Raw genomic sequence first — 15,700 nt, forward strand, 5'->3', positions numbered from 1 at the left:
CAAATGCAGGTGGGGGGAGGGTTTCTGTACTAGATCAGCAAAGTCTGGTTCTTATCCAAATATTCCACCTAATAAGGACGTAAATTCTCATGGATTGGACAACCACTCTGCAACATTCCTGAGAATTGAATAATATAATAATCTTGAAAGTCAGCAGAGTGGATTATCCACTTTTTTTTTTTTTTCTGGACTTGAACTTGTGAACTTAACAGTAGCGCTGCAAAAAAAGCAAACGTGCTAAGCACTTTGCCAGAGTAACCTTCCATGTAGACTTTTCATCTTAAATACACACAACCGAAAACAACTACAATTTTTGGAAAATTATGTACAAACCCAATAGTTCTTTTGATTACATATAAATACAAATTAGCTATTTTTCCTAAAAAGTGGTTATAATAGTAAATAAATACAAAATAAATCTGACCATTATACTTCATGTGCTGGGGTTGAACCCATATAAAATGTACAACTAAATACATTTTAAATCTTTAAGGAATAATTCTCTGATTAAAATATTTGTTTTTCCAACTTCTTTTCGTAGATATAAATATATTTTCAAAATAGCTGTGTTTTTTTTTTTTTCTATCCCATTCCATAAATAAAGTCTTCATTGGGAAATATTAAAGTGTCAACTGGTTTTGTTTTTTTGTTTTTGTTTTTGTTTTTGTTTTTTTGCTTTTTTCTAAAATATATATATATATATATTTATTTAATTAATTAATTTTGCTGTGCTAACGACACCCACAACCCTCCACAACCATGTCCTGATAGTTCTTTAATACAACCTTTTCATTCTCGTCCAGGTAGAGCATGGAGATAGCACTGAGTTCTGTTGGGACACAGCACGCCTTAGGAATCTTAGCGTTAACTGAGTTGACCAACGTCTGAACAATGGCGTGATTAGTGGAGTTAAGGTGATCAGCCAAGGGAAAAGGGCATTCCCCGTGGCAGTAAAAGGCATGATACCCTGGTGGGGCCACAATCCAGTCATTCCACCCCACGTCACTGAAGTCCACGTACAAAGGGTGTCTCTTACAGCTGGACTTAAGGCGCTTCCGCTGTTTGTGTTTAGCTTGACGCTTTTCTCTTTTGTGAAGAGGATGCCCTTTCCCATCGTGGCCAAAAGTTACTAGCAGTGGCCTTATTTGTGACCAGCTGTGTTCATCTTGGTGCAAAGACCTGCTTATCCTAACATGTCTCTTGGAGACACCTTGTTTCTCCTCCAAGTGGGTCACCTCCACCACAAATCCATGGTTGGCATGTCCCTGTGCAGTCCACCGCATCACAGCAGGGGTGACATCAAAACTTTCCCACCTGCTGGCATTCTCATTCACCAACCGGGTGTCCAAAAGTCTGGTCACAGGAAACTTCGAGTTGGCTGTTGCAGGCTTTATAATTTCATAAATATTAATTCGGTGATGGAAACTGCCATTGTTTTCCAAACCTTCCTGCATCTGTTCCCGAAAAACCTGAAGTTCTGCTGAGGTGATAAACTCCTCAGTGGGGATAGAACTTAAATTAAAGAAGAATCGCCGGGTTGTTTTCCCACTCGTTTCTGGCAGTTCTTCTAAAGATTCTAATTTGATGTAGAAAAGTGGGGGGAAAAAAAAAAAGAAAGAAGAGAAATTCAGTAAGAGAAGTAATGATAATTTAATTATCTATGAGAATTATGCCTTATTGCAGGGTTTAATTGAACCATGTAAAACTATATAACCAGAAAATTAAAAATTCCTCTTTAAATGAAAAAGGATCCTCCTTTCTCCCTTTTTTGTAAGTTCACGTCGACATCCATACCATGAAACAAAATTTCATAATTCATTGTTATATTCTTGATCTAATATGTGAACACTGCTTCCAGGTGGCTATAATGATGGAGGAAATGGTGAAGCATTTCTTTGGAATTCACAGACTTTAGGGAAAAAAAAAAAAAGTCAACACTATAGTTAGTAGAGGTCTAATGAGTGACGATTTGAGGAAATTATTGCATTTCTTTTTTTTTTTTTTTTTAAAAAGGCTTTAATGTCAATCCCTTAAGCAGTATTCTAAAACATTACTCTGCAATTTAGATGATTTACAAATCTCGATATACAGATTTCAGCTTCCTAATTAAAGACTCTGAAACTCAACATCAACGATGACATTTTGCAAAGCACACCCTACTATTTTACTCAAAAGTCCAGAGACAAAGGCATTTACAGGGATCTACTTCTTTGGAAACGTATGGGTGGTAAGAGGACACTGTAGTAATTAAGGCCAAACCATTTCAGGAGAAATAACTTCCCAACTGTTGTCTGTTCTCTCACCTCCTTATGACCTCAAAAATCAAAATCTCATTTTAGATGCCTTGGGAAGACAAAAAAATGACTTGGTCTTCTGTTTGTAATTCCTTTATGTTTTTCTAAAAATTAAACTATATTAAAAACATATGCATACCTAAAAACAGGCTGCAGGATAGACACAAAACAAAAAAAAATTTACAAAAATACTATCATAATATTTCATGATTTAAGGAACAATCTCATCCCATCCTAGTACAGAATAATCTTTATATATCTATTTTCATTATTTCAAAATAGCCATTCAAATGAGCCTTTCATAAAAGCTTTGTCTGACTTAAGATTCCTGAATTTCAATTTTAAGTAGTACTGTATTTCAAGCAAACAATAAAATATAACGTAGCAACATGGATACTTGTACTTTGCAAATCATCAAAAGCATATTATTATTAAGTTGACAGTAAACAGCATCAGAATTTGACATATTGGGTTTATTTTCTTCTAGCTTTATCAGATCCTACCATTTCACTGCCAAAATTTACCTGCTTCATTCAGGATCCCAACCCAAGTGCTGACAAAATTTTGCCATAGTTCCATGTTATCACCATAGAATGAAATGATATTTTTATCAATTTTATGGTTGTATTTTGCCTAAAGACAAAAAGCTGCAAGTTGTTCACAGAATCAAGATGCCTTAGCAAAGGAGACTCACATTAGATCACTCAAATGTTGTATCTGTGTAAACCTTCATCATCAAAGCAATGGTCGTTATGCAAATGAAATGAAAGCACCAAGTTCAATAGGGACAGTTTCGCTTCTCAAACTTGAACCTTCAAAGGAAACAACTAGGACACCTTAAATCTTCAAATGTAGATTCTGATTCAGTAGGTCTGGGGAGTGGCCTGAGAATCTGCATTTCTAGCAAGCTCCTAGGTGAGAGGACATTGCAAGCAGATAGGCTACAGTTTGAATGTCAAGGTTTTAAAGGATGTTTTTTACATTCAAGTGTAAATTGTCCCCAGGAGAATATTTTTAAAGTGTGTTTTTATTAAATAGTATAAAAATAAGTAGAAGAACCATTAACATTGACCAAGGAATAAGAGTGGAGGCCGTGGGTGGGCCAGCCAGGAACTCAGAACTGGAGGTTCTGCTAAAGTTCACCTCCTTGGTTGTGGAGACTAGCAGGTCAAAGAGTGAGGCCTCCACGATCCCCTCATGTCTGTTAATCCAAACCTCTTGGGAAAACTTTTCGGGATCCATCCACATTCTAAACCCCCCTCTAAGCTAATGGTAATTCAGGCCAGGCACAATCATTAAAAGAATCCTTCTATCAATGAAACCAAGGCTCTTCTCAGCGGCTTCCCACAAACATCAAGGATTGTATTTAGCTTCTTTTTTTCCTGTCTCCCTGCAATTCAGGAACCTCTGATGTTTCTGCTGAAGGTACTTTTTCAGCAGAGAGGGTAAAAAGCAGCAGCATCCTCCAGACCCCAATGACACCAAAGCCAACCCTGTTCCTGAGCACTGATTTCTCTGATGCCAGCACGCCTAAGAACACTCTCTTTTTTCCAAATGGGAGAAGGAAAGACAAATTATCCAAGGCATTCTCTGAATAGTTATAATAACAAAAGTGCCCAGAGAAATCACAATTCCAAGTAAAACCCTGAATACCAATCCATAAATTAAAATGAAAGTTATACACACACACACACACACACACACACACACACACACACAGCCAGAGGATGACAATGAAAGGACAATCTCCAAGGTAACTATAAGATATAGGTAAATGGATCAAAGAAGATGAGTTGAAAAGAGGCACAAAACAGAATAATAATGCCCCAAAAAGATAAAGTTAAGACTGAATCATATAAAATTGCCACTGTTCAACCAGAAACAGAGAAACCCCCAAAATAGCAATTTCATGTGCTTCAAAATCTCATCAGAGGTAAGTAGCCTTAGCAAAGGAGAAAAATAGCACTATTAAATAACAACATGTAATGTGAAGATTTTTCTCCAACTTTCCAACTACACCTTAGTCAACCCATTCCTTCAAAGATCCCTATCGAACCCGTAATACAAAGGCCTCTATTACAACACCCGACTGCAGACTCAGATCACAGAGGTAAGTCAAAGGTTCACAGAAAACCCCAAATGCAGGAAAATAATTGCCCAAGTTTAGGGCATGTACCACCTTTTCTTTTGATCTGCAAGGGAGAGAGTATGAATCATTTCTTGAAGCTAAAAAATCAAAACCTACTTGAAATAAAGTAAATCAAAGAAAAAATTTTTCTGTAAATTATCACAGGAAGCCTGGGGAAGCTGAAAATATAGCATTTTCCTAAATAGGTAATAAAGTCTTTTTTGGAGGTTAATACAGTTGTTAATTCTCTGTAAAAACCCCTTGGTGAATAAGCTGAACTTACTAAGGGATTTGAGGATTCTGACCTATCTTCAATCTGAGTTTGTGAGCCTCTGAGTTTTTAACCAAATGGATAAAGCTATGGCTGCAGACATGCAAGGAAATGAAGAAAAAGAAAGCAGCAATGACATTCAACCTCTCCTCCAAAAGTGAAGTCCTAATTTATTCATTTACACTATGCCAATTATTCATCTACCTCAAAATAATCCAAAAGATTGAGCTGAATTCTCTTAGTCAGCCTAGATTCACTCTAGCCTCCTCTTCCCTAGAGAAAGGGAGAATATGACATTAAAAAAAGAAGTCATCATGATAATAATAGCTAATTTGCTGAATGCTTTTTTTGTGCCAGGTTTGGCACTAACAGCTTTCTATAAATTATCTTACAACAAGCCAATTAGCGAGGAACTGTCATCTCCATTTTGTAAATGAAATAGTTGTAGTTCAGAGAGGTTATGTAGCTTTCCTAAGGTCACAGAGCTAGCAAATGAAGAACAGAGCTATGAACTTGAGTCTACCACAGTTCCCAAGTTCTGAGCCACTAGACAGCACTGCCTAACACAGAGCAGGAGTCAAAAACTCAAGCAAAAGTCAAAACAATTAGGGGCACATTTCTGTTTAATACAGTGATAACTGTAGGGTGAGTTCTATCCCTACTAATGGGACAGAAATGTACTACTACCCAGGTATGGAGAGAAAGCAGACAGAACTAAATGAGAAGAAAAGTATTGTGATGGGACCCACTGGGACATGCAGATCTTGTCTGGAAACACTGTTATTTTGTGGCTGCCTTTTTGTCCTAAAGTATGGTGAGTTTTATCAAAAAGGTAAGTTATCATCATGCTTTGAGAATTTCACAACCCTCTTTGGACAAAAATCCTCCACTGAAACGACAAACACAACAAAACCTGGGGAGAGTCTGGCAAATCAGTAAGGCTGGAAAACACTGCCCTAAAAATGAAAGACTGAGTATAATACACAAGATTTTCTAGAAGATAAAATAATGGTTAGAGAATTGATATATCAAGGAAAAAAATGATAAAATACAAGAGGTTAAAAATAGTTTTAAAAAAAGACAACAAAAGAAGTGGAAACTAAAGGAAAAGAAAGAACATGGTTATCATCACTAACCCTGATTTAGCCTCTATCCACCCTTAGCTCCTACACTTTTGAGATGATCGAGTGCTCTCTTATTGTTGTCTGACTGCTTAGTGAAATACACAAGGGCAAGTCTATAAAGGACAAAATAGCTCAATGAGAAAGGATCAAGAGAAAATATACGGGAACCACTAAAAATAAGGTAGAAGAGAAAACATCAGAGCAAGGAAATGTCACCGAGCACCAAAACCTCAATCTCAATGAGCATTTTCAAAAAAGAATAACTGTTCTACTTAATGGGGCCTTTTGTAATCACACTGAAATACCTGGGGTTAGGGATGCACACCAGGGAAGTACTGGTTTTGGGAGGCACTAGGGACACACATCAGGGAAGTATTGGTTTGGGCGGGGGGTCCATGTGTCCAAATGCTTTGTTTGCACTGGGAAGTTGTGCCACAAATTCTCCTTCACCAGGCAATGGTTATTTCTTTAATTTTCCTATTATATGGGTATATTCATGATAATTAATACTTATGAGAACAGGGTTAATCTCTATTTGGGAGCTTTAGTCATAGAGGCAAATAATTCAGTTATTCCAGAGCCTGAAGAGCAAGCACGTGGTCCTTCTATATTCCTAAGTGATAGGAAGGCATGAAAACTTGTTGCAGGGCCAGTGAAGTCAACCAGTTTCAATGTGCTTCCAACTGCAGCAAAGCATAAAACATTCCTTCCAGCCGGAGGAGTGAGTTTTCTATCCTCAGTAGCGGTTTTCAAAGGCCTGTGCGGCTGAAGCACTTTTTAATTACTTTGAAAAAAGAAAATTTTAGCCAAGTTTGTATTCTCCCACATAAAAGCCATTGTAGAAAGGACTAGACAAAGTTCAACAGGAGAAATAAGAAACTGGTAATTTTGTCTCTGATCACCTATCATGTGGTCCCATTATATTCACATTGGTTGAAATAATTTCATCATAATATCTCCTATCTTATAATTCCACCACCAAACCATCTGATCTCACCCACAAAAAAAACCAACAGGTAATTCTTGTAATTGGGTCCTTTTGGTCCTTTACCAAATAAATGCCCATTAATGCTGTATAAACCAAACTCTGCTCTTAAGCCAGCAGCCTTAGACACATGGTTTATTAAATGTTTTTTTAGTAGCATGTATGGCACAAGGATGAAAATCAAATCCTGGGTGACAAAACAATGAAAAGTCTTTAAAAAGTGCTACATCCAGCCTAATAATGATTTACTAGTCATAATGAGAAAAGAAATGGATTTGTTGAAATCTGGGGCAAAAATTACATAGCTTTTCTCTATCGTCTAATTGCATTAAGATCTGAAGCTGCTGCAAGTTACTTTTAAACAAGCCGGTAACTTCTGTACTGTTTTGTGCATAATATTTACACTTTTAAATGTTTCTGACTTATAAACTCAAGCATGCTGTTTGAGTCCAAATAACATACTAGAATAATGAATAGCCTGGTTAGTCTTGATCAAGTCACTTGCAGAGGAAAAGAAATATGCAGACTTCGTTGATGAAATCCTCATGCAATTAAATGTTTTAGGTGTTAACTGACTTAAATGATCTTCCTTTCAACTTATAAGAGAGAGACAGTACCTTCCTGGCCTTAAAAATAAAGTTAGGAATGGCTTCCACGCTAAATTTCCAGAAGAGGTGGATAAAACTGCTGTTCTTGTTACTTTTCTATCCATTCTAATCAGCATCCGCTGGGAATGATGAGCTGGATCTATAATATCCCAGGGTCACGATGACATCACGTACATGAATGCAAACACTTCTACGTATGACAACAGACAACTTCTGCTTTCAGTGGATGAATTCTAAAGGAGGAGAATGAGATCTTACTCCGTTTCAAATCTCTGATTTCTACTAGCAGAAAGCACTTCACTGAGAAATGTGCTTGAAAATGAACTGATTCTCAATTCAGTGTTGCCTTCACCACGCGTAGCTGCCTCAATGAAGTAACTTCTGTTGTGTGACCTGCCTTTGGGCATTCTTCCCATTATGAACCAGTGTGCTCACAAGTCTGTCATCCTTCACACTGGGAGAAAACTTCTGGCTATGCTGTTTCTGATTTGTCTAACTCAGAGCATAGATACCCACTTGAAATTGAGCACCTCAGCAGGACAAGGCAAGAAAAAGGGAACTTCACTCCCAACGCTCCATATCATACAAGTGGCTTCTCGGTGATATAGAACTTGGTACTCTTTTCTAGAACTTGAAGGGACCCACGCTCTATTTAGAATGTATCAAGCCAAAGAAGCATTTAAACATGTAGAAGAATTTGACTAATTGCTCTAAGAATTTAGGTACTACCGATCTCCATAGCTGCTCTAAGACATCTCAAATCCACTAAATACCTTTCTGATGAAACAAGCAGAAATACTCTACCTTAGAAAAACCACATCCAGTATCATAAAAAAAAAAAAAAAAAAAAAAAAAAATCCACATTTCCATGCACATGAAGTAAAGCAGGCAGCTGCTGCAAAAGCTTTTATCTGAAGGCTAGCCTTGTCTCTACTCAGAGCCTATCTCAGATTTAAGTGCAAGACAAGAAAGTCATTGTGGGAACAACAAGATTGATTGTGGAATTGATCTCCCACGGGTATTAGATAGGGATTCGAAATCTTCCAAACCAGGCCCAGATCAACTGTAAATTAGAAAGACTTTGGGGCCTTGGGCTTTGATTTTTCAATACTATCTCTGAAAATTCTGCCCGCGGCTCTGTCTAGCCTGAAATCCCGGCTTAAGCAGGAGACGCAGATTTATAGAGCAAGGGCTTCCAGACAGATTTAAAGCAATTCCAACTCTCCCCACTCCTCCTCCTTCTCTCCCTATGGAATTCTTGCAAGTTTAGCTGACTAGGGGCATGCCTTTTGCCCTCGTCTTCCCCATCTCTTGATTTCTCTCCAGTTCCTGGGGGAGGAGTCGCTCTCTGGCTGCAAGCCAGGAAAAGGGTGCGGATTTACCAAAGGGGAATCCCTGGCTCCCCCGCCACACAAGCAGTGCGCTGAAATCAGTTTCAGAAAGGACCGTACAGAAGCAAGAGTGGAAACCTCGGCGGCGCTCTGGCCAAGCTGCCTCTCCAGGGATGCCTGCAATCTGCCCACGGTAGGGGGTTTTGCAGAGTGAGTCCCCGCCCCGGTGCCCGCCCCCACTCCCTGCTCCACACCTCACCTTCGTGGTGGAAGCTGCGCACGGTGTTGGCGCGGCTGGCTGCCCTCTCCAGTCGATGGTCTGGGGCTGGCGCGCCCGGCTGGCCGGAGTGCCGGCGATACAGGTCTAGCATGTAGGGGGGCACCACGGCGTCCCTGCTGGGGGTGGGTCTCTGTTTCAGGCCGAACATGCTGAGCAATCGCAACTCGAATTCGCTCAGGACGTCGTCCGAGGGCTGGGACGAGGGACGGCCCGACGACGCCGAGAACTTCCTGCGGCCCAGCTCCGGAATGAGGCCGGCCGCGCCGCCCAGGAGGACCTGGGGAAGCAGCAACGCTAGAAGACAGCGGGTCCCGGCCACCATGGTCGACCTGCGGACAGGGCCGACGTGAGTCACCCGAGTTCCCCGCCCAGTCCTTCCCCTCCCGCCCCCGCAGCCCCAGCTCCCGTTCGGTTCGCATGCCCTCTCCTCCAGGCTGCCCTCCTGGCTTGCGACACTCTCGGGGCCACGTAGGAGCGGCTAAAGCTGGACTGTTTGGAAGGATGGAGAGCCCCAAGTTCCTGAGCCAGATGGCTTTCTCCCTCCCATCCCACTCTCAACCCGTGTGACGTCTGATTTGGGATTTTGCCTCCCCCCCCCAACCAGCGTCAAAGACTGTCACCATTTTTCTGTGACACCAGGGCTGACATCCAGTGCAGGGAACCTGGGAAAACCACTGCTTGGTCTGACACACTGCGCCCCCCATGCAAACCCAAACACACACTGCCCAGCGCTCACTTGCATATAAACACGCACAAATGGTGCATGTGACTTCCTTAGAGGCACTGTATAGAACTTCCTGACACACACCACACGCACACACACACCGTCTATAACTTCCAGACCCTGTAAACTAAAGGCCACAACTTCTGAAGCCACTTGCAACTCGTGGCCTACGCACCTAAGCTCAGGGGTGTCAGGACAGGCCACTCCATCCCCGCATCCCCCTAGTGCAGTCAGATACACATAGATATTCCTGGGATTACGTAAATGACTAATGTCTATTAATGCACGTATCCGCTGTTAAAAACACAGTACAAGGTGGCACTGAAGTACTGCCCCCTCGCATTTCTGGAAACAGGAAGAACCCCAACTTTTAGTACTTTCCTAAATGGGACATGGTTCTGAGTAGGGAGAGTAGGTCTCGGGGAGAAACACGAAGAAGGGCGAAGGGATCGCCATGGCAGGGCGTACAGGTAGGCAGCTAACGGGTAAAATCCATCCAGGGACCACCCTCTCAAAGGGATTTATTTGACTTTTTTTTTTTTTTAAATCATCTAAATGTTAACAGCCCTAATAATATACCGAGGAGAGGGGAGGGAGGAAGGGAGGAAGAGTGCGGGCGAAGAAGGCGAAGCTGACTGTCGCCTGGGGCGGTGGGATGGGGGCACCCCTGCAGGGGCTCGGCTGCACGTGGACCTGGAGAGGGGTCTGTTTACATCCGGCCTGGCAGGTCCCCTGGGAGAGCTCAGCCGCTGCGGCTGCCGGGGCCCCGCGCCCACCCTCCCGGCCCGAGCCCCGGGCCCGCGTCCTCTACCTTTAGGAGACCGCAGTCCGTCTAAGAAGCACGCGGGGACACGTCCATTGAAAGAGCCTCCACATGGAAAAAACTCTGGCCGAAAGACCTGGCGCAGGGACCGTGTGTCAGGTCCCTTTCTTTGCCTCCCCCTCCTCCTCCGCGTGCTGGCCGCGTAGTCCCTCTCCCCACGCTGGAACGGCGTCCCGGGGTCGGGCCCGGCCGAGGAGCGGAGGTGCGGCGGGGCAAAGGCACCGGCGCGAAGTGGGGAGCCCAAGTTATTCTCCCTGCAAGTTCAAGAAGTCTCCAGCCAAGTGCTGACACACAACAACAGCGAGCAGGGGGAGGAGTGCGGGGCAGGGAAGGGACGAGAAGGGAGAAAGGAAAAGCTGCTGCTGCTGCTGCTGTCGTCGTCCTTAGGAACCAGCGCCCGCGGGACGCGTGGCCCCGCGCGGGGCCGGCTCCGGGACTCGGGGGGCGAGGGTCGGGCGCTCGGCGCTAGCTCCGCCGCGGCCCATGGCTCGGGGCAGCCATCCTGGGTGACGCCGGGTCCGGAGAAGGGCACAGCGGCGATCTCGGTGCCAGGCGAGTTGCCCCCCCGCATCACTCTGCCTTACTCCAGCGCACCCCCATTAGTGCTCCCGAGTTGAAACCAGCGCGGCTCCGGCGCCCCGTCCTCCTCGGGCGCATTCCCCGGCGAGTCGAGCCGAGTCCCGGGCTGCCGAGGGGGGCGGCCGTGCTCTCCCCTCGCTCTCCTGTCCCTCGGGCCAAGTGCCCTCTGTGGCCAGCCTGGGGTCCTCTCACACCTCGGCCGGCGCGTCCGGGGCCCCCGATCCCCGGCAGGAGGTGCTCGGCATCGCGGCGCTCGGGCTCGGCTCCCGGCTCCCTGGCGCTCTGCGCGCCCGTCCGCGGCTCCGGCGCGGCCCGGGCAGCCGAGGCCACGGCGCTGTGGCGCGCACGGCCGGGTGCTCCAGCCCGCGCGGGGTGTGCGGCGCGCGGGTGCCTCGCAGCCCCCAGGAGTCGGCGAGGGGCTCGCCCCGAGGGCGTTGGGGTGGCCGGCGGAGGCGGCGGCGGCTGATGTCCGGCGGCGGCTGCCAGTCCCCGGCGGGGTGTGGGAAGCGGAGCGGCGGGCGCAGCGCGAGCCGGGCGCAGCGCGGCGCGGCGGGGCGAGGACTCCGGCGGCGACGGCGGCGGCGGCGCCGTGGCCGGCGCTCGCGGCTTTTAAAGGGGACGCCTCCTGCCGGCTCCCTCCCGGCCGCGGCCGAACACCTCCCCCTCGGCGGCGCGGCTCGCCGGGGATCCCCGAGCGGGCGGGAGCGGCGCGCAGGGGTGTGGACGGCGCGCCTCGGCGGCCACGGGGCGGGGGTGGGCGGGGGCGCGCGGCCGCCGAGGGGGGCGCTCCTGTCTCCACCTCCTGCCCTCAAACGGGAGAGCGAGCGGAGCACCGCACACTCGCTGGCCTTCCGGGGCGAAATGCAGGACTAATGCAGGGTCTGGCCTTTACTTCCCCACCGGGCCCGTTATTCAACTTTCAGTTTGAAGTTTTTCGGTAATACACAATTACAGAAAAAGAGAACTCAACCAAGTTGGCATAGCCGTGGAGTAGACATGTCTGTGTTTCTCTGGGGTGGCAGGAGAGTTAGAGGAAAACCAGAGACTAGAAACAGAGATATATGCATTTACATTGATACAAATATGTGGATGCATTATATTCATATGCATGTGCAGGTATTTATCATATAGGTATATCTAATATACAAAAATATGCGCGTTTCCATAAACATATTCATATATGTAAACATATACAAAGGAAGGCACACATTTCTATATATGTGGCATGGTTGTCATGTTGCTATGCATGACACATGTGTGTGGCAGTGTGAGGGAGGATGGGAGGGATTTTCTTTTCATGGTAGCAAGCACTTGGTGTCTTGTGATATTTATTTCGCCCAGCTCAGAGGCAGGCGATTAGCAGCTCAGAGGAAAGCAAAATAACGCACAGTGTGAGCCAAGCATACAGGACAATTCCTGTTTGTGACCTTCTACCCCACCTCCTTCCACCAGGCCCCCAGAAGCAGGGCTGTGACATGTGGTCAAGTCACTTGTCTTCCTCATCCGAAATATTCCCCAAAGCCCCACCATGAGTCTTGGGCCAAATCTTTATGTCCCTCCCAGTATTCCAGGAGCCTCCTTGCAGAACAAGATCAGGTTGCCCAGACGATGATCAAAACCACTGGCAAAATTTTTCTGAAAAAGGCCAGATGGGCAAAATTAGGTTCTCCTGCATCAGAGCTTTCCAGCCTGCACAGCAGAGACAGAGAAGAGTCAGAAGCAGGCACTAGTAATAATCTATTATCCATGTGTATTTTTTTTCTGTCGGGGAGCTAAAATAATTCTAGGTTCCGCTCATGTAAATCGGATTAGCAACTCACAGAGGGGAATTAGGCACTCGCTGTTTCTAAAGGTATAAAGGTCAAATAAGGTATTTTGGAGGAATCCTGCCTACTAGAAAAGTAAAAGGGGGTGGAGGTGGGGGCAAAATGTTCAGGAACACGCTACTTTTTTCCCTAAAAAAAAGTGTTATGGAAGCTGATTGTCACTGAATCATTGGACACCAAACACATAGGCAATAAAATATATTCTACTCATAGAGACTCAAGTCAAAAAGTATTTATATGCTTCTAAAACTATTTCCTTCCCTATCAAGTTTAATTGAGAAGTTAACAATTGTTTCTGTCATCAGTGAGATTTAAAAAAAAAAACAAAACCTATAAGAGACGTAAATCAGTATGTAGCTTTTAAAGAGGAGGAGGAAGTTGATGGCTGTTGGATACACCCCAAGAAAAGATGAAAAATAAATCTTCAGTGGTGACATCGAGGATGTCTTTCAGCTTAAGGCCTTCAAAACCTGAGAAATGAGAACCTTGTCAGTTCTTGAAATAGTCTTCAGATACTCAAGAATCTGAGAGAAAATTGGCACTTCTGGACACTGTGTTCTGTTTCAGTGTTGCCCATCACAGGATCTCTTTTATGCAGGGTATGCGATTTCTCAGGGTCTCTGCTGAAGGGCTTTCCCAAGCACTACTTTCCTAAATTTGGGGCCCATTTCACCCAAGATCAAAGCTCTGTAGTTGTTTTTTAGAGATGGGTGCCCTCTTGTGGTGGAAATGAGTTCGAACGCTTTGGAGAAAGTTCATAAATAAATAAATAAATAAATAAATAGTTTCCGAAGACTGACTTGGGGTCTAAAGTACAGGATGACTACACCTACCCATTTTCCAGGCAATAGCAATAGTCAGAAATGACAAATTTAAATAGAGAGGACCTATATCTTTTTATTCTCTTTGCTAATGGCCACCTTCCACCTGCAACTCAGAATGCAGGGTTAGTTCCATACTTTGAGGTGACAGAGTGTCTGCTTGCTTTGAAAATATCACTTTGTGCCAGCCATGGTTGATTCTCCCTTTTTTGAAAGTACATTCAAAGTTTTTTTTCAGTCCAGAGGGTGAGATTCTTTCCTTCCGGGTTTATCAAACTTGGTGTGTCTGCCGGCGAATATGGGGAGGGTTGAGGTGGGGAGTTATTTAGGTGTAGTGGTGGTGGTAGTTGCAAATTTAAATATCTCAGAGGGGATAGGCAAGTTATATAAGGAAAGATTCTGTATAAAGGAGGTTGCTCATATTCCATTCCGGTCATTTCTTGCCAGTTTTTCAAAAGATACCGGAAATCCACATTTGATTATGTGTGGATGTGACCGGGAATGAAATTAAGTGCTTAAAGAATCATACTTTGGCAGCTTTTCCTTTAGCAGTTCAGCCCAGATAGTGTTTAATTTTATTGCATCCTGCAGCTATTAGCATTCAGCATTGTTCTTGCTAGACCAACCATTATGCAAATTAACGTTAAAATAATGATCCTCACGTACTGTAAAGTTCACAGCAGGCGTTCCATGATCCATCCACCTTGTAATTGTCATTCCATTGAAACCTGTGGCAACTCCCCTGAGAAACCTCTTGGCTTTTTAACATACCTATCACTTTGTTACTAGTGTGACACCCAACCCCATTCCACTTACTTCTGCTGGTTGAGATGCTTTCACAAGAACCAGGAGCCACAGCAAAAGAGCAACATTTAGCCAAACTTTTACCTATTTGGTAATGATTTTATATGCAAAACTAGGCCTAGTTGGCCAAGTCAGGGTCTTTGCTTTTAGCAAATACTGACTACATCTTCTTAAAAATTTAGGGAGAATAAGTTTTGTGAATTGACTACACTCTCACAGAGTTTGGGATTCACACAGTAAGTGTTTTATAAACTACGTTGACAATTGTTCAAGACATAGTTGGGTGACCTACGTTCTAATTCTGGTTCAGCCATGGGTGACTGATTTTAAAATGGTCACCTCATCTGTTGATCAGGGTAAATAAATATGTGTTCTGCTTGCCTCAGACAGGCGTGACGAAGTTCAAGTGGATGGCGTGTGCAGACTTGGAGAATTTTAAAATAGTGTACAAACACAAGATCCTGATTGCTACTCACTCTAAGTATCTTCAAATGTATTCTTGGCCTTCTGCCTGAAAGAATGTCTGGTTTTTAGAGATATGATTTTGTATGGTTTATTTTTTCTTTTCTTTTTTAAAAAGAAACAGCTTTTATCATATTGCCAAACAGTGGGTACTTTATCAGAAAGCCGACCACTTGGGTTGATCTAAGGCAATGACAAATTCTCATAGCCTCAGCCTCCTCATGAATCTATGTAGAGATTAATAGGTGACCTCCTCACAGGGCTGTTATGAGGAATAAATGTGTGTGGAAACAACAAAAAGTTGCAGAATGTATGTGGCTATACACATGCAAATTAACGTCACTAGTTCCTGATAGATATGATTTTGTGTTATGTAATTTTCTTTTATACTTGGTAGATTCCAAAAATATGGGTTGAATGAATACATGCTTCTGAAAAATAATAGTAGTCTTCCAAATAAGACTCCCCTGAGAAATCTCTTGGCTTTTCAGCATACCTATTACTTTGTTACTAATGTGACACCCAACACCAGTTCCACTTATTTCACCTGGCTGAGATTCTTTCACAGGAACAAGGAAACACAGCAAAAGAGCAGCATTTAATCAAAGTGTTACCTATTTGATGTTTGATTAGACACAGT

General features: G+C 44.1%; 1 protein-coding gene across 1 annotated transcript; it reads right to left on the reverse strand.

Moving 5' to 3' along the window:
• Positions 1-684: 684 nt before the first annotated feature.
• Positions 685-10,613, reverse strand: BMP2 (bone morphogenetic protein 2). The gene is made up of 3 exons (XM_063111789.1): positions 10,557-10,613; positions 9,001-9,350; positions 685-1,576 (listed from the first exon to the last, which is right to left on the reverse strand). Exons 2-3 carry the CDS (start codon positions 9,341-9,343, stop codon positions 732-734), a joined length of 1,188 nt encoding a protein of 395 aa, XP_062967859.1. The 5' UTR covers positions 9,344-9,350; positions 10,557-10,613; the 3' UTR covers positions 685-731.
• Between the last annotated feature and the right edge of the window lie 5,087 nt (positions 10,614-15,700).

Source organism: Cynocephalus volans, chromosome 1 (genome assembly GCF_027409185.1).
Source record: "Cynocephalus volans isolate mCynVol1 chromosome 1, mCynVol1.pri, whole genome shotgun sequence".
Taxonomy (NCBI): domain Eukaryota; kingdom Metazoa; phylum Chordata; class Mammalia; order Dermoptera; family Cynocephalidae; genus Cynocephalus; species Cynocephalus volans.